This window comes from Diachasmimorpha longicaudata, chromosome 6, assembly GCF_034640455.1.
Source record: "Diachasmimorpha longicaudata isolate KC_UGA_2023 chromosome 6, iyDiaLong2, whole genome shotgun sequence".
NCBI classification, from domain to species: domain Eukaryota; kingdom Metazoa; phylum Arthropoda; class Insecta; order Hymenoptera; family Braconidae; genus Diachasmimorpha; species Diachasmimorpha longicaudata.
Window position 1 is genome coordinate 140,591 of NC_087230.1, and position 17,872 is coordinate 158,462.

At 45.4% G+C, this 17,872-nt stretch overlaps 2 protein-coding genes across 2 annotated transcripts; both read left to right on the forward strand.

Annotated features, from left to right (window-relative positions):
• The first annotated feature begins 8 nt into the window (after positions 1-8).
• LOC135163463 (uncharacterized) lies at positions 9-1,652 on the forward strand. Its single transcript, XM_064122912.1, has one exon. It carries the CDS (start codon positions 9-11, stop codon positions 1,650-1,652), a length of 1,644 nt encoding a protein of 547 aa, XP_063978982.1.
• Positions 1,653-12,305: 10,653 nt separating this feature from the next.
• Positions 12,306-13,110, forward strand: LOC135163465 (uncharacterized). Its single transcript, XM_064122913.1, has 2 exons — positions 12,306-12,360; positions 12,464-13,110. The coding sequence occupies exons 1-2, from the start codon at positions 12,306-12,308 to the stop codon at positions 13,108-13,110; spliced, it is 702 nt and encodes a 233-aa protein (XP_063978983.1).
• The last annotated feature ends 4,762 nt before the right edge of the window (positions 13,111-17,872 follow it).

Consider the following 17,872-nt stretch of genomic DNA (forward strand, 5'->3'; position numbering starts at 1 on the left):
AATCATCAATGGAAAACTGGCCATCATCATCAACATCAATCGAATCTACGGCAGAAGCAGCACTGGGGGAAAGGCCAGTGTCTGCACATCCGGTGGCACTGAATCTGGAGAGACGTCAAGATTTCTTGGAGAGGTACTCTACACTCGACAGGTTGCTCAGGATCTCGGCGAGAGTCCTCAGAGTCATCAACAACATGAGAAGGGAGCCAGTCCCAAGAGAATTAGATCTCTTGCCAGAAGAACTGGAGGAGACCAGAATCTTTTGGATCAACTATACACAACAGGAGAGTTTTGGACCAATCATCAATCGCCTCATCAATGGACAAGACATCGCAAATAATCATCCAATGGCACGGTTGATTCCTTATCTGGATGAGAATCAGACCATTCGCCTAGGCGGGCGGCTGAAACGATCAACTCTTCAGCCAGAACCCAGGAACCCATCAATTCTACCAAGACAATCAAGGGTCACATCACTGGTCATCGAGGAGGCTCATCGGAAAACTTTTCATGGAGGAGTACAGGCGACGTTGGCACACATCAGACACAAATACTGGATCATCGGGGGTCGTCATCCTGTAAAATCGCATATTCGCAAGTGCGTGATCTGCGCACGACATCAAGCCATCAGGGGACAGCTGCTTCCAAGAAGAATCACATCAGCACGGCCATTCAAACACGCAGGAGTGGACTACGCAGGTCCTATCAAAATCAGCAGATGGAGAGGATCAGGAGCTCGACACTATCATGGGTACATAGCAGTTTTTGTGTGTCTTGCCACATCGGCAATTCACCTGGAACTACTCACAGATTTAACATCACAGGCATTCATCGAGACATACAAACGATTCACTGGAAGGAGAGGTATCTGTGCTACACTTAGCAGTGATAATGCTAAGACATTCATGGGAGCAGACAATGAGCTGGGCAGCCTTTTAGACGAATCAAGGAAGGAAATTCATTACATCATCAACGAACTCGCATCAAATGGCACAAAATGGATCTTCATCCCACTGCAATCATCCCACGTGGGTGGGAAATGGGAAGCTGCGGTGAAATCTGTGAAATTTCATCTAAAAAGGCTCACGGGGAATTTGGGACTCACGTACGAGGAACTCAATACACTTATCACTCAAATCGAGGCTCAACTTAACTCGAGGCCTCTCTGCGCTCTATCAGACGATCCTGATGACTGCAGAGCCCTCACACCTGGACATTTCATCATTGAGGAACCCATCAACGCAGTTCTAGAGCCATCACTTATCAATCAGAAAATGGAAGGTCTTACAAGGTGGAAAATGATCGCAAGGATCGCTCAGCAATTCTGGGACAGGTGGTCTCGGGAGTGCATGCATCACTATCAAACCATCTACAAATGGAAAAGATCAACGGATGATATCAAGGTCGGAACACTAGTCCTCATCATTGACGAGAGGTATCCACCAACAAAGTGGCCTCTAGGACGAGTATCAAGGGTTCATCCAAGTGATGACAATCTCACAAGGTTGGTAGACATCACCACTGGGGCAGGAGGTGCAACTACCTACACCAGACACATCAACAAGGTGGTTCCGTTACCAGTCAGCACAGAGGAGGAAGTACCAGAGGATCATTCGTCATCCTCCGATGACGAAGGCGGGCGGAATGTATAAATATGAGGCTGATCCAGACTACTGGGTCGATCGGACAATATCGGGAGGATTCCGTAAGGGGCTCGCATGTCAAGGGGGGATTCGCTGACCTCACTTCACTTCGTGTTCATCTTTCATCAGTATCACAACGCAAATATAGGATATTATCAGGTTTTTGTATCTTGGCTTTTATCGGATCGATTTATCTTTTCTTATATCATTTTTGGTTCATTATCATTGAATAATGTATAATTATCATCATCATCATTATTGGAAAGTTATCACGTGAAAATAGTGTACATTTGGGTTAAATTATATTTGTTTGAGGAGTGACTATGTTTTTTGCCGGGATTTAGGGGAAGTGGGACAATTGGTGGTAGAAAATAATGTTTTATCACAAATGGTCCACTAAACCTATTGCTGATTCATTTTATTAGGCGTGAGCCTTGTGTCCTGATTATACAAACTATTCCTCGTGGAAATTTATAACGTTGCGTATCTCAATAATAATCCGTTGAATTATTAACACTCCGATGAATTTACAAAATAAGGTTTTAATAGATGATGTACTCAAAAAAACCCCGATGAACTTATACGTTCCTCATAACAGGTCTAAACGCCCGACTCTAGATTCTCGATAGGGACGTTAGATATAATTGATAGATAACAACTGCTCTGATAAAGTTTCCATCACGAACTGAATGCTTTGAGGTTGTTCTGCATGAACTGGCCCCGAATCTCAATGCCCTCAAGGTCGCCAGAATTTTCTCGAATGTTCTGATGCTAAACTTGGCGATTTTCTGTATACGTTTCAAACAACATTGGATCGCCTTACGGCATAATCAACGTGTTTTTTGTCACCATCCCGAGTTGGAAAATCATCTCTCCACTTCCGCTTCCAATCCACCCTACCCGGTTAAAATCATCAAATCCCTAACAAAATGAACACCCAAAGAGAAAAAAAAATCATGAGCGATTGATCATTCTTTTTATTCTTCGCTGAAAGAGAAAATGAAAATCTCATAAAGGGCCAACGGGGCTTTAGAAAATTAAATCGCCGGGTTTCTTTTTTCCAGCGCTGTAATTTTCAACGCTGTTTTTTTCTTCTTTTCGATTAGATTAAGGGATGGAATGGGACTCAATAGATGAGGAATTTATTCTTCCATCGAATGCCCTTGGTTTCATCCCTTGGCATTAATTAGGGGAAGAGTAAATAATTTTTATGCAGCGGGCGGGTGTTCATTTTTTCCATTTCCCTTCCCTTCCTCTTACCCACCGCCACCAGTCATCTCTTTCTGCCGCCGCAGGGGAGTAGTACCGTATGGTGGGGACCAAAGAGGATAGACCAAAGTAGAGGCTCAGTTCTGCGGGTTTGACCGACGCCAGTTTCTCCATGTTACCGACATGATTTCACCCCCGAGGAGACGGGGCGCCACGAGTCCTACTGGGGTATCTGCATATCCGCCAAGCCGGTAACGCCTCAGTAGCAGTCCCGCTGCTACGGGGACAAGTCGAAAGTGGAGATATAGGTTTTTGCGCCTTTGAAATGTTTCTTTATGATTTTTCAGCCATAATATGTCGTTTTTAGCTTTGCAAAAACTAATTTAAAAGATCTATTTTTCCCGGTCACGTGAGAAATATTTTCACCTGGCCAATTAGTTAAACATGTACCAAGAGCTAGATAAAATATTTAAATTGATATGTTGGCGCGCAGTCAGCGTACTCAATTCGCACGCTGTGGACGCGGCTTCGATCCCAGCCCCGATTTTTTTTTATTTCCTATAAATTGTTGTAATTTTTTTTTTAAGGCTACCATCGCGTTCCATTGCCGCAGTTATTTTGCAGCATCCCCGTTTAACAAATAAAAAAATTCCATCGGGCAAGAAAACAGTGGGGCAACAGATAAAGTTGTCTAGAATTACTCCCCCACCCATTCTACTTTTAAATTACTTATGTGTTGTCTCGTTTCCACATGGGGTTTATTATAAAGCGAATTAAAATAAAAAAAATTAATTTAATTAGCCAGGAAGTGACTACCCTAATTAACCCTAAGGGGGTAACTGTTTGCCAATTAGTATCTACTACCAGGGAAATATTGATTTTCAAGTTGATACGCTGGCTCATAGCTAGCGTGTTCAACTTGCACGCTCTCGACTCGAGTTCGGTCCCAGCCTCCATCGTTTTTTTTTTTATGTATATTATATCAATTTTTTTTTTATAAATGGTTAATCATTAATCGAAATACCTCATGAGAATAATATCAAACGGTAATTCGATTGATGATTCACCATTTTTGAAAGATAAAATTACGTCACGTCACGTGAATAACGGATACACAGCATTACAATATTTATTGCTATTTCAATAATCTTCTCGTTATCACACAAAAGTAATAAATGATTTAAATACTAAATGTTTTTTTCCCCGACAAATTACTCTGAATTTCCTCTCTGCGCGGAGATTTCTATTTTTTTTTTACTTCGATTCGCGCCCGTGTTTTGTTTCGCGACCGTCGATTTCTGCGAATTCTCGTGCCTTTTAAAAACATGAAAACAATACAGGGAGAGGATTTTAAAGGCACGAAAAAGTCGCTCGATCGATTTCAGTTGTCGATTGATATCGATGAGGAAACGACGAATCATTCCGAGCTCTTTATCGTTATCGTTATTGTTTTTTACCAATCGCGAACGGTTTCAGTGGGTGAACAATTAATAAATATCACTGGGGGTTGGGCAATGCCGTCATTTAATAGGTGTGTGTATAGTGGGTGTGATAATTCCTCTAGTGACCAGGATGTCATGTTCCATCGGGTGCGGTAAGTAATTAAATCCATTTCCATCACCATTATTTCAGGCAAAACGTGCATGGACTGGTAATCTATTGGCATAAGTCGGGTGGGTTTTGCGGTGAATTTTGGGGTGAATTTTGTGGTGGGTTTCGTGGTGGGTTTAGCTGTGAATTTTGGGGTGAATTTTGTGATGAATTTTGTGGTGGGTTTCATGGTGGGTTTCGTGGTGGGTTTAGCGGTGGGTTTCGTGGTGGGTTTAGCGGTGACCCACCACGACCCACCCAATTCCCAATTTGACGGAATTCGTAGGCGATATAGGCCTACTACAAACGGTACAGGTTGGACAGAACGACAAGGACAGCGTCACAAGGGACAGTCTTGGGCTGCAAGTCATTATCGATAAAGCCCGAGCGCTGTCCAAACAAGGGGATACAAACAGAAGACTGAGGAGGGTTGAACACGGGTTAGGATACGCGGGGATTTCGCTAGGAATTCTTGGGGTGATTACCGCGGCATGTTGGAAATTCTCTCTGTGGTCGAAGGTCGCGACGCTATGTGGGGGACTTGGGGTTTGTTCAGGTACTCGAAGCAGGGAGAACGAGCCCCGCCGACCGAGAACCAGGACCCCATCGCCGCAGACGCCACCACGACGACCACGCGCGATAAAACCCAACCAAGAAGTACACCTCCCGATGAGGACGCTCGCTCGGGGAGTACGACCGGCGCCTACAGCCACCATCACGGAGATTGTGGAGCTGGACGAACACTTGGAGCCCGTCGAACCAGGTCGCCCAGTCGAGACAGCCGCCCCCCTCACCCCCCAGCGTGCGCTGATCCCCCGAAATCGAGTCACACACACCCAACAATATCAGGCCCTTCCGTTGATCAGCGGCCCGCCGGAACGAACAGGAGCCCAGGGTTGGCAGATCGTCAGACCATACTGGAACGGGGAGATGTCTTACTCCAGACCACCCCTCCAACACGACGTGGGAGGATGGTAACCAGCAGAACCAACCCCGAAAGCACCTATCAACCACCTCACTAACTTGCTCTTACGCTAATCCGAAAAGAGATAAATACTCTTCTTGATAGGGATTTTGGCAATGAGAAAAACTGTAAGGGTCCGGTCGATAGGGATAGCTTTAAATTCGCTCATAATATTGTCTTGCGTCAATGATGACACAAGACAAAATTGGTGCAAAAAGCCGTGTAACTGCTTAGAACAGCGATTTGGACTTGGAGGAAACTTAGAGACTCGCAGAGAGTCAGATACCTTCCAGCAGCAGACCAAACTGGGTCTTCCACCGCTCGCAATCGCGCTCCAAATCCAACTCAGGACAATCTAATAACGCGTTACCGACCCACTCGCGCAAGGAGTGTATAACATTAAAAGTAAATATATACATATTTAACATATTCCGCGAGTGAGGTTATTTGTGTTGTTCCCAATCTGTCATCAAGACACCCCTCCTAGAAGAGTGAACCCGGAGGGGTCACCGACATCTAGCCGGACGGGGCACGACGGCCCACCAGAAGGGGACAAGACACAGGAGTGTCCCATCACCACCACTGTAGGGCTATTGCATAATGAGATAATTAACATTAAAACAATTAGCTTTGGAACGCCAAGGGGGATGCCCGCGGTTTTCAGAATCTTGTCTTTTAATAAATAATACTAAGGTAAATAATAATCGGTTTTTAATCATCCTAGTGCCCCCCCCCCCCCCCGAAAGGATTGTCATGAAATATCTTTCCCCCTGTCTCTCTCTTACTCAGTAGCGGAATGGAACGTCCGCCCGAGGAGAAGGGGAAGCACGCACACTGCTTACCCGCGGCACACGGACGGAGAGCCGCGCAATGCTCGCGCCCCATTGGCCGTTCTTTTCACCCCCATATCTCTGCAGGGGTGAGTCCGATCGAAAAGTAGAAACGGACTTTTCTGCTCAGAATCACCCCCAAAACATGCCTATTCACTTTTCGCGTCTACCCGCTGTACACCCTGTATACTAGCTGACCCGGCAAACGTTGTTTTGCCATATAAATAATTTCCTAGTAATTTCTAGTGTAGACAAAAAATAGCTTACTTATTCGTGCAAAATACATCCAAAATTGATAATTTAATTATTATATTATCCAAAATTGATAATTTAATTATTATTGATGAAATAGGAATGATTAAAAGTTAATATGAGAGTTACACTGAGATAGCTAAATAATAATTGTCAACGTTACTACTACACTTGATGCATAAACAATAATGATGGCCGACAACTGTGTAGAGAGTGAGAAAGAAAGGAGACCGGCTGCGTTCTCATCCCTACTCCGTGCTGTTTACTGGGTCAGAAGTGACACCCGTAGACATGTGGCAGGGATAACTAATTAAATGACGATGGATCAGTTCTCGACCGGAGAGGAAAATGATTAAATTACTGGAATGGCTATTAAAAAATAAGGGTTGATCGTAGAAGGGTGAAAATTGAGGATTGTATGTATTTTTGTATGTTGTATCATAAAAAAATAGAAATTAAAAATTTTGTGTAAAAAATAAAAAAAAAATTTAGGGGTGGACTACCCCTAACATCTAGGGGGATGAAAAATAGATGTTGGCCGATTCTCATAGATACCGAATAAGCACAAGAAATTTCATCAAAATCGGTCACGCCGTTTCGGAGGAATATGGCAATAAAAACTGTGACACGAGAATTTTATATATTAGATAACCCCTTGGTGAGTAGCCTGGGACGATTCACTACCACTAGGCTATCAAAAGGATTATCGCAGTGGACAGCCGAAACCCAAACGTCACAGGGTGAATTTTTGAGGTGACTTTTGTGGTGGGTTTCGCGGTGGGCTTAGCTGTAAATTTTGGGGTAAATTTTGTGGTGGGTTTAGCAGTGAATTTTTGGTCGAATTTTGGGGTGAATTTTGGGGTGGGTTTCGTGGAAGGTTTCATGGAGAATTTTTTAAAATGAAAAACGAATGTGAAAACTATAAATTAATTTTTTGAAGTTGCAAAAACATTTTTCATCTGGCTTTTCAAAGAAAATATGGATTTTAAGCCCCAGATTCTTATAGGATATTATGGATGTAGGTGTAATTATTTTCGCAGTTCGGACGCGTGGATCGACCGGATGGGAAATGAACAACTTCGCGGTTTATCTCTGACCCAATTACGTGACTGTCGCATTTGTTCGGATCATTTCCAGGACTCGGACTACATCACTGTAGGGGCTGGTACGAGACGACTAAAAAACGGCGCCACAGCTGTTGCGGTAATTAGCAACAGTTCCTCTCAATGAGCGTATTCAGGATGAACCTTCTGCTCTCAGAAGAGAGGCGCACAATGCTCATCCTGAAGTTGCAAGTTACACGGTTGAAGCAATTTCTAAACGTAAATTAGATGCAATGTCGGTAAAAATAGATGTACACCGCGTACTTATTGACGAACAAAGGCTAAAAGTCATTGAGCAACGCGCGAAAATTAAAGTGTTGATTCGGAAAAATTCACGTTTGAGGAAGGCTAGACTGAAACCGAAGAAATTATCAGTACAAGAGGTAATTTCCGGTGCAGCGCAGCATTTAAGCGGAAGAAGTCTTTCCATTGTTAAAATGCAACTTCGTCATTCGCGGAAACGGTCGTGGGATAAGAAAGAAAAAGATTTCGCGTTACAAATTCATTCCAGAGGACCTCGAGTTTAGCGGTATTTACGGAAAAAACGAGGAATTGCGTTACCTTGCAAGACTTTAGTACGGCAATCGATGAATCAAACGGTTATTTCTCCTGCCTTCAACCCTGTAGTTTTCGCTAAATTGAGAGAGAAAGTGGGGCAAATGATAGACTATGAGAAAAATTGGACACTCATGTTCGATGAAATGTCACTTCGCGAATTACTAGAGTATGACTCGCGTTTGGATTGCGTTACGGGTTTTGAAGATTTAGGCGAGTTCGGTAGATCGAGTAAAATCGGTAATCACGCGTTGGTTTTTATGATTCGGGGGTTACGATCGTCTTGGAAACAACCCATTGCGTATTTTATTGTGAATGGCTCAATTCGAAGTCACGTATTAAAGTACATGTTAGATCAGGCTGTACATCGGATCCATGATTGTGGGCTTCAAGTTAAGTTTATTGTTTGTGATCAAGCGCAGGCCAATGTTGTAGCCATTAACGCTTTGATGACAAAGGTCCCCCGAAAAAAGGAGGCCAGTGTTCTTGCTAGCTCGGCAGATGATCTGACGCAAGTTACTAAGAATTCTGACGATTCTTTCGAACGGGATGCACAATATTACTTATTTGAAGGTCACAAAATCCATTTTAGCTTCGATCCACCTCATCTCCTCAAAGGATTGCGCAAAAATCTCTTCGCGTACGATTATTTGCTCCAAGAAATCCAAACTCATCCTTCGACGGAAGAAACTTGCCTTTCCGAGAACGAAGCGATGCTTTCGGACCACGAAGGAATGGCTTCTAATGGGGAAAGTATTGTTTCTGACGGAACGGGTCAGTTTGTAACGCAAACTATTTCTTGGGGGGCAATCAGAGAGCTTCGCGAAGTCGAAAAATCGAGTGTTGTTCGGGCAGCGCCGAAGCTGACCGATAGACACGTCGAAATGAATCGTTTTTCAAAAATGAATGTTTCAATGGCGGCTCAAATTTTTAGTCATTCAGTGGCGCAAGCTCTACGTATGGGCCACATGAGTGGAGATTTAAAGCACGAATCGTGTATTGCAACCGCGGACTTTCTGGAAAAATTCAACAGACTCTTTGATTGCCTCAATGCACGCGCAAATTCGTATTCGAATCCGTTTCGGCGGGGTTTATCAATTAACGATACGCGTGTAGAGGACGCATTAAACGAGGCTTTACTTTGGCTCGCGAAATTAAATGTTAAAGGTGGGAAAAATCCACCTACCTTCAACAATTTTCAGTTCACGATCAAAAGTATTCTAGCTTTATGGCAAGATCTTGGAGCAGAGGGGGTCCCATACCTTCTGACTTGAAATCTCAATCACGATCCTCTAGAAAATCTATTCGGTTTTTGGCGATCTCAATGGGGTAATAATGTCAAACCATCCGCGAGACAGATTCGATTTTGTGCGCAACGATCTATGTTCCCAGAGGCTGTAATTTCACCTCCAACAGGGCATATTGCCAGAATGATAGAACCGCTTGTTTATTGGCCAGTGATACAGCAACGACCAGTGCGTTGAATAACTCATTGCCCAATATACAAGTAAGCGACAACGCTACTCTTTATGCAGGCGATAACGACGAAGATTTAGAATTCGAGCCGCTCGAACTAACTATCGATGATGTTCAAACTGCGGGTGGTCGCGCTTCCCTCAAAGAGTCCTCCATTCGTTACGTTGCGGGTTCTATTGCCCAGTCGTGTTAGAAAAAATTCCATTGCGATAACTGCCAATCTTTCATGTCGAAGTCTAATACGCAACTCGAGATCGCGAATGAAACTTTAATATTCTGGAGAGCGTATTCGTGTCAAGAAGGTGGGTGGCTGGGGTGGTTTTCCCCAGCGCAGGATCACTGTTTCGTACAGGATCTTCCAAATATTTTTTGCCGTGGCCTTCCGAAGGGGCTTTAATTCTACGTACCAGGTGAAAACGTCCTCTAGGACAAGTATATATCGATTTTGGCTACGACTGGGGGGAAAGGGGCCCATAATATCACCTGCGACGGTGGACCAGGGCTCGGTGGTCGTTCGCTCGCGCATCAATCCACGGGGTCCAGTTTGAATGGATTTATATCGTTGAGAGGAGGGACAAGCTCGGACATATTTAGCGACGTCGCGATAAATACCCGGCCAATACAAATAGGTGGAAACCCTTTGGTATGTTTTATCGATACCTCCGTGGGCGGCATAGGGACTGTCATGGGCATCTTGGATAGTGGCAAGTCTGAGTCCCGGGGGAAGAACGGTCTTCCATCGGTTCAGATCAGGGACTGTCGGGTCAATCTGGGGACAGCGGCGTAAAAAATAAAGGACGTCATCGTCTACTGTCCAGTCAGGGTATTTATGGGGATTTTCTTTGACGTCTGTCTTTTTCTTCTGGTCGCATCTGTCAGGGGAGGACTGCATTAGGTCAAGGGCGGCTAGGGTATGGGGACAAATACGGGAAAGGGCGTCGGGGACAACATGAAGGGATCCTCTACGGTGGACCAGATCAAAGTTATGGGACTGGAGTTCGAGGGCCCAACGGGCTACTCGACCGGTGGCATTTTTGAAATTCACTAGCCATTTCAGGCTAGCATGATCAGTGATGTCTCTAAATTTACTTCCTTCGAGATAGGGGCGGAATTTTCTAATAGCCCACAGGACCGCGAGGCATTCTCGTTCGGTCACTGTGTAATTTCGCTCGGCAGGGGTAAGAACTCGACTGGCAACATAAATGGGTCGGTCAGAGCCAAGGGAAGCTTTATTGTTTAGATGATCAGAGCCAAATTCGGACTCCTGCGTAAGGACGGCTCCGATGGCTACGTCACTAGCGTCAGTCTGGATTGTAAAGGGTTTGTCAAAGTCGTGTCGGGCGAGGACGGGGGTAGTGGTGAGGGACTGTTTAAGGGCGTCGAAAGCAGTCTGTTGATCGTCGGTCCAGGTCCAGGGTTGATCTTTATGTAATAGGAGGAGGAGGGGGACTTTGTCGTTGGATAACTGGGGCAGGAATCGGGAATACCACCCTACCATACCAAGAAATCGTTGTAATTCCTTGATATTTCGGGGTGGGGGGTAATTGGCTATAGGGGCAGTCTTCTCAGGGTCAGCAGCTACTCCGTCAGGCGTGAGGATATATCCAAAGAATTCGAGGCGGTCACAAAGGAAGGAACATTTGTCGGGATTTACTGTCAGGTTATTATGCTGCAGTCTTTTGAGGAGTTGGGAAACGAACCATTCGTGTTCCTCTAGAGTTCGGGTAAAAATCAGGAAATCGTCCGCATTCTTACGGACATTGGTGGACCATTGGGCGGGGATTATCATGTCGGTGAGGAGCTGGAACATGGTAGGGCCATTTTTCAGCCCGAAGGGCATCCGCTTATATTGAAATAAGCCGGGGGGTAGTCCAGGGATCGCGAAGGCAGTTTTCTCCTTACTTTCGTCGTCCAGGGGGATATGATGAAAGGCTTGGCTAACATCGATTTTGGACACATAGACCGTTCCATGAGCACAGTCAAGTAAATCTTCAAGACTCTGCATGGGGACGGCTAAATGTTTCGTAACAGCGTTGAGGGGGCGGTAATCGATGCACAGTCGATAACTGTCATCAGGTTTTCGAACTAATACGGGCCAACTACACCAATCACTTTGGGACGGTTCTACTATCCCTTATTCCAATAATTTTTCGGTCTTTTCTTGGGCAACTTTTAAAATTTGGGGGGCGTATCGTCTTGTGGGGCTGCGTATAGGGGGATGTCCTTGGGTGTCAATGTGCATCGTCAGTAGGGGACAAACGTTAGCGACTTCTGGGGCAGGTTTGATCCAGCTTTTAAATTTCTCTCTCAGAGAAGCTGATTGATCTTCTGGGATAATGACTAGGGAGGTGAGGGTGCAGGGAGGGGGTCTGTCGAGGTTGATAGGTTTAGGAGCGGGTCCGTCTGACGGGTACCAGATAGTGAGGGGTTGAGCGGTTAGGGTAATAAAGGGGCGGGCAGGGTCATCCCGATGATTTTCGCGACACTCGAGGTTAAGTCCTAATTGTTGAAGGGCGTCCATCCCGAGAACGCAATCAAAAGCTAGGGCATTGGTAAGTCGAAAGGGGACAATACTAAGATAGGACTCGGAAATTAATCGCATTGCGACGCATCCTTCGAGGGGCCTTGATTCCCCGCTTCCTAACATAACGTCTTCGCCGACGTCAACCGCGTAATTCCGCAAATGGGGTCCTATTTCGGTGCTGATGAAAGATCGATTGGCACCGGAATCAATCAAGGTCCGTAACTTCATATTACCAAGGTTAAGCTGCGCGAAATATCTATTTTCGGAGGGGTCATCATACACAAGGGTCAAAAAATCTTCATACGTAATAAAATCAGGATTGTCTTGGTCATTGGCTGTCAGAGTCAGTAGGGTCGGGATCTCTTCGGGGGGAGGGTTGCTGGGAATCGGGGTTTTTTGGCGTCGGCGGGGTGTGGGGATACAGGAAGTTTGGGGTAAGGAGGTCGAAGGTAAAGGGGACGACGTAGAGGGGACGGGAGAAGGCGGAAAGGTTGCTTGGGTAGGGAGTTTAGGGATGGGATTTATAGGGGTGCTGACTGGGTCTGAAGTAGTAGCTAGGGGAGCAGGAGATTTAGTGGAATTTTCAGTGGTAGGATTTACGGGGTTAGTTTCAGGGCGTGAGGGGGTGGTGACTGGGATGGGGGAATCGGAAAAATTTTCAGGGGGTGGAAGGGGAAGGTCGGGGTCAGGTATTTCTGGGGGAGGATCAGGAGTGCGGGATTCAGGGTTTGGAGGAGGGTTTTTTGTCACGTCAGTCGTCAGTTGGAAACGTACACGTTTTCGCGGGTACGGGCGTCTTGGTCGTGGGGGGAGGTATTATTGGTCCCCCTCCGATCTTAGTTTCCCTGAGGGGGATATGGTTGTTGGGAGTAATGGAGATAGGAAGGGGGGGTTCGTTGGGGTTGGTTTTGAATGGGTTGCTGGGAATAATATTGGGGAGAAGGGTTTCGTCGTATTGGGGTAGGATAGATAGGACATTCACGGGCGAAATGTCCAGGTTGGTGACAGCGGAAGATGGTGAACTTCTCCAGCGATCCGCTGTTATAAGGGGTGGTGATAGGAGGGGGTGGTATTGCCAGACTCATTGAAGGGGGAGGGGAACGATATTGGGTATCAGGAGTGGAGAAGGTGGGGGGAGTTCAGGAACGTCTTGGGGGAATAGGACTGTGAGGGGGACTTGTTGGGATTCCATGTGTGGGCGGAGGACGGGGAAAGGGGACAGTATGATCAGGAGGGGGGCGTACGGATTGGTGGCGAATGGTGCTGGGGGAACGTCGGGGGCTCTCAAGGGTTGCGCACCCAGAGCCGAATAATGGGTCGTATTTCGTCTGTGTCCTTTGGGGGTGGGAATGCTGAAGGCGTAGGCCGAAGCATAACTATCTTCAGCTGAGGGGGGAGGCTGATAACGGGACGCATTAATAGCGGTGTATTCCACCTCATGGGCGCTTTCCAAGAGCTGAGCATAGGTGGTAAAGGATTTTCTTTTAATCTCCCTTGCAAACGAGGGTGCATTTGGGAATGCACGATATTCAATTGTCTGGCTAAGGGGGAGGGGGGTGCAGGTTCGCGAAAAAACCACGCATACAAATGATATAATCCCGGAGTGATTCTTTGGGGGCCTGGGTACGTCGTCGAATATCCTGCCATATACTGTCTTCCCTTCCGAAGGGACAGAAAGTGGCAGTGAAGGACGACACAAAATCGTCGAAGGTGATCAAATAGGGGTGCTCTGTGCGATACCACGTCCTTGCATTTCCCCGAAACGCAAAGACGAGGGCGCGAAGGGTCACCTCTTCGGTGAGGTTGTATGCCGCGCAACTGTCACCGATCTGGTCCAAGAAGAGATAAGGGTCCTCACTTTTCGCTCCGGAGAAAGTGATCCCGTCTCTTTTAAAAATTGAACTAATTTTTAGTTCGCGGGACGTAGGGTCCGACGATCCCTGATCGCGGAAGGTGGTATGATGGGGAGTATGGGGAAAGGATGGTTGCGGCGGTTCAGAAGGATCGTAATCATTAAGGGTGAGGGGAGGAATTTGGGAAGCAAAATTCAGGGTGCGGGAAGGTCTGCGGGTAGGGAGACGGGGTCTGTTACTGGGGGGGAAGGGATATCTGGGGTTGGTGCGAGGAGGAAATACCGGCTCATCCACATTGTACGTGGAGTGAGCGGCAGCAGGGGGTGGATAGGTAGCGGGAGGGGCAGTGGAATGGGACTCAGCGGGGAAATTGGCAGAGAGGAAAGGGGGGACAAGGGTAGTGGGCCAGGGTCGGGGAGTGGATTGAATGGGGTATGTCTGGGAATAGGGTAGGGATACCTGAAGATCAGTGTAGGTAGAGAGGGGTTGGGGGGTAGTAAGGTGAATTGGGTTGTAGGAGGTGGTGGTATGAGGGGGGGCGTAAGGGGAAGTGGTGACAGGGAGGTTGAAGGTGACTCGATTGGGAGAGTGGTGATCAGCCTGGGGGGAGTCGTGGGTAGGGGAGCATTGCGTCTGCCTGAGGGGGATAAGATCCTGATAAATGCCCATACTTTGTCCTGTTCTAAGATATTCGCGAGTCCGATCGCGAATGGAATCGTCCACTTCCGGGACGAGTTGAAAACCGATGGTAGTCAAAGGGACCGTCATGGAATCGTTAGACGTATCCCAATAAGCGGCATGAGGCCCGAACTTCCGCCTAATGTCAGCCCGAACGAATCGATCCTTAAGGGTCGCGTATGACCCGACTGTCGAAAGACCCAGCGAATCTAATAGAATCATGTGATCGCGTGGGTCCAATTCATATCTGAATTGGGATATTTCCGAGGGACCTGGTTCCGGGGGTGGGAGAGGGGGAGGCAGTGAGGGGATCTGTGGGGTCCATAGCGGGGGAAATACAAAAGAATTCAACAAAAGGGGAAAAAGTTGAAAAAATTCAAAACTATTGAAAATCGGCCGAAACTGAAATAAGTTATTAATAATTGACCGAAATCCTTGAGAAGAAACAGGGAAAAGAAAACTGAACAAAAAGACCGGTAACTAGGGAATCTTCTTTTTTTTTTATTATCTAAAAATAATTTAATTTTATTTACGAAAGATTTTTATTTTATTTAGGAAAGGATTTTATTTTATTTGGGAAAAGATGTTATTTTATTTGGGAGAGATTAAACAATAGAGTATTGTTTAACTAATAATCAGGGGGGGATTTACAAAAGAATCAAGAAAGAGAATTTTCAAATAATAATTATTTCTAACCCGAAATTACGATATTATTTTCGGATTAGGACGGATAGGTGAAAGGGAATAGCAATTAGACAAGGGGCAGGGGGGGGGGGGCCGGAAATAATATTGAAGAAATCTTTTTGGATCGGGATGGATAGGGAATGAGGGAGACCTCGATAACTCGAGGGGCGGGTCTGTTTACGTGCCGATGTAAACACGGCCGCGCGAACGAATTCCTTGACTTTACGCTAGTCAACTACAAAAAGAAATAAATTATTGTGTGAAAAATTCACACCAACGATTTCCGAGAATTAATTTTATTATAGTCGGGTATTATTTTCCCGATTTGAGTGGGAGAGGGTGAACAAAGAAACCGATTTGGAATCACGGCGATTCGAACAACAGAATAGAAGGGGGGTCACGGAAAAAGAGGGGCGGAAGAAATCGCGGGGGAAAAGGGGTTTGCACGGGGGAAATTGTACAACTTGGAAAACAAAGAAATAATAAATGATCCAATAAAATAATACAAAATAATACAAAATAATACAAAATAATACAAAATGAAATTAATCTAATGAAAAAATGAAGGGGGGATATTTTTCTAAATAATTATTCTACTCCCTATTTTTATTAAATTTTTTCCCACCTCCAACGGTGAGAATAAAAACGAATTATTGTGGGGGGGGGGGGACACAAAAAAAATAGCCGATATACAGCGCCTGCCCCACGTTGGGCGCCAATTTGTCACCTTTTGTCTAATTATTAGTTATTAAATTAGAGGGCTGGTCAAATATTAATTAAAAAGGGGCAGAGGCTGTTAATATTAAATACATTTATTCAAAATATTAATTAATAGAATTACAATGTTGGGAGTCAAAGTACCATTAATGGAAAATATAATAGTAATTACGCGATTATACAATATTTTGTTTGAAAATACAATAATTAGAATAATGCCTGTTTTTTGGGGATTCTCAGGGGTGGGGGACAGGCAGATCATTTGTCGGACCACTTTTTATATTATACAAAGAAAAAAGGGGGTGGCTCTACATTTGAAACAAAAGGGGAGAATTGAGGGATCCAACACAAATTAAACAATAATAATAATGATCTTATTGATCAAAAGAAAGAGAACAATGTTCATTACCACCGTTGGAGGGGTTCTGGGAAACGTAATTGGGGGAGATGATGCCGCTGGGTGATGAGGGGAAAAGAAAGGGTACTCACTCGGATGATGCTGATTTTCCTTATTTCTCTCTGTCTCCTCTCTGGGTCTTTCTAGGGGGTTGTCCACCTTCTCCCTGGGGGGCAACAGGTTGATCCTGGTTCAGAATGAGCCTCTCTTTCAACTCGGACGGTCCTGGGCCACTTCACTGTTTCTCCGCGATTTATTTTATTATAGGATTGATTGACGCACTGACGCTATTGACAGCTGAATGACGAGCGGCGATCAATTAGCCACTTGAGGACCTCCTCGAAGTATTCGGGGGTCCTCGGCCCATTCTCGTCCATTTCTGGGGTGTAATATTCGCCTTCCCCTGATCAACCGATCGATGCTTGTGGGCATCTTCGAGGGCCGAGGGGTGGCGGGGTGACGCACTACGCAACGTGCGTGTGCGCCCATTGTCCTGCAGCGCGTGGTGAACAGCGGACTGCGGCGGAGGGCACGCGCTACGTCATCGTCTTCTTCTTTCGAGTGTGAGCGTGGTGAGTAGGGGACCGCGGGAAGGAGGGGGACGGCCTACGTCATCCCATCCTTCAGTGGTGCTTCTTTTGGTGTTTCTCGCGCTGTCCGAGCGCGGTGAGTAGGGGATCAGGGGAAGGGGAAGGATTTAGGGGAAGGGGTTCTCCAACGGTGAATAAATAAGTATGTGAATAGTAGTAAAATAGGGGGCGTGCGGAGGGGAAAATCAACATAAACTCTAAGGTTATGTTGCCTCGTCACAAGAAATAATTGTTAATAAATCACGAACAACAATTCACTGCAGCAACCATGTTAGCACCACCATCGGTGGTAATTGATAAGATGCAATCCTTTACTATTGAAAACTCGTCGGTAATATTTTCAAAGCATTCTTTTATACAGGGTGTCCGAGATAAAATTGTACACCCAAATAACTATTGAATGTGAGTAGTAATCGAAAAATCTTTCGAATAGAAGTTGTAGGGCTCCAAGTGGGAAAAATAATGAGATATGTTTTGAGCATTTAAGTCTTCATGTTTTTATGCTATAAGCAGAAGTTCATTTTTTTCATATAGGATCAAAAATTTTCTTGTAACAAAAGTTGTTGTACTCGATGGGATGAATCTAATGATGTCACACATAATGTGTTTTTTATGCTTTCTGAGCTCCAAAATACTAAAAATGGAACTTGGAATATATTTATAACCCCTTAGTGAATAGATTGGAAATATTTCCTACCACTTGGCTATCCATAGGATCATCGCAAGGGATAGCCAAAACTCAAATGCCACACCCATATTGATGGAGTTGATAAAAAATTGTTATCAGCCATTTGGTAGCGGCGGCCA

Excerpts from the sequence above, each read along its gene's own strand:
- LOC135163463 (XM_064122912.1), top strand. The coding sequence starts at position 9 with ATGGAAAACTGGCCATCATCATCAACATCAATCGAATCTACGGCAGAA.
- LOC135163465 (XM_064122913.1), top strand. The coding sequence starts at position 12,306 with ATGGGGTCCTATTTCGGTGCTGATGAAAGATCGATTGGCACCGGAATC. Across the intron at positions 12,361-12,463 it reads TGGCACCGGAATCAATCAAG|GATTGTCTTGGTCATTGGCT; the intron begins GTCCGTAACTTC and ends TAATAAAATCAG.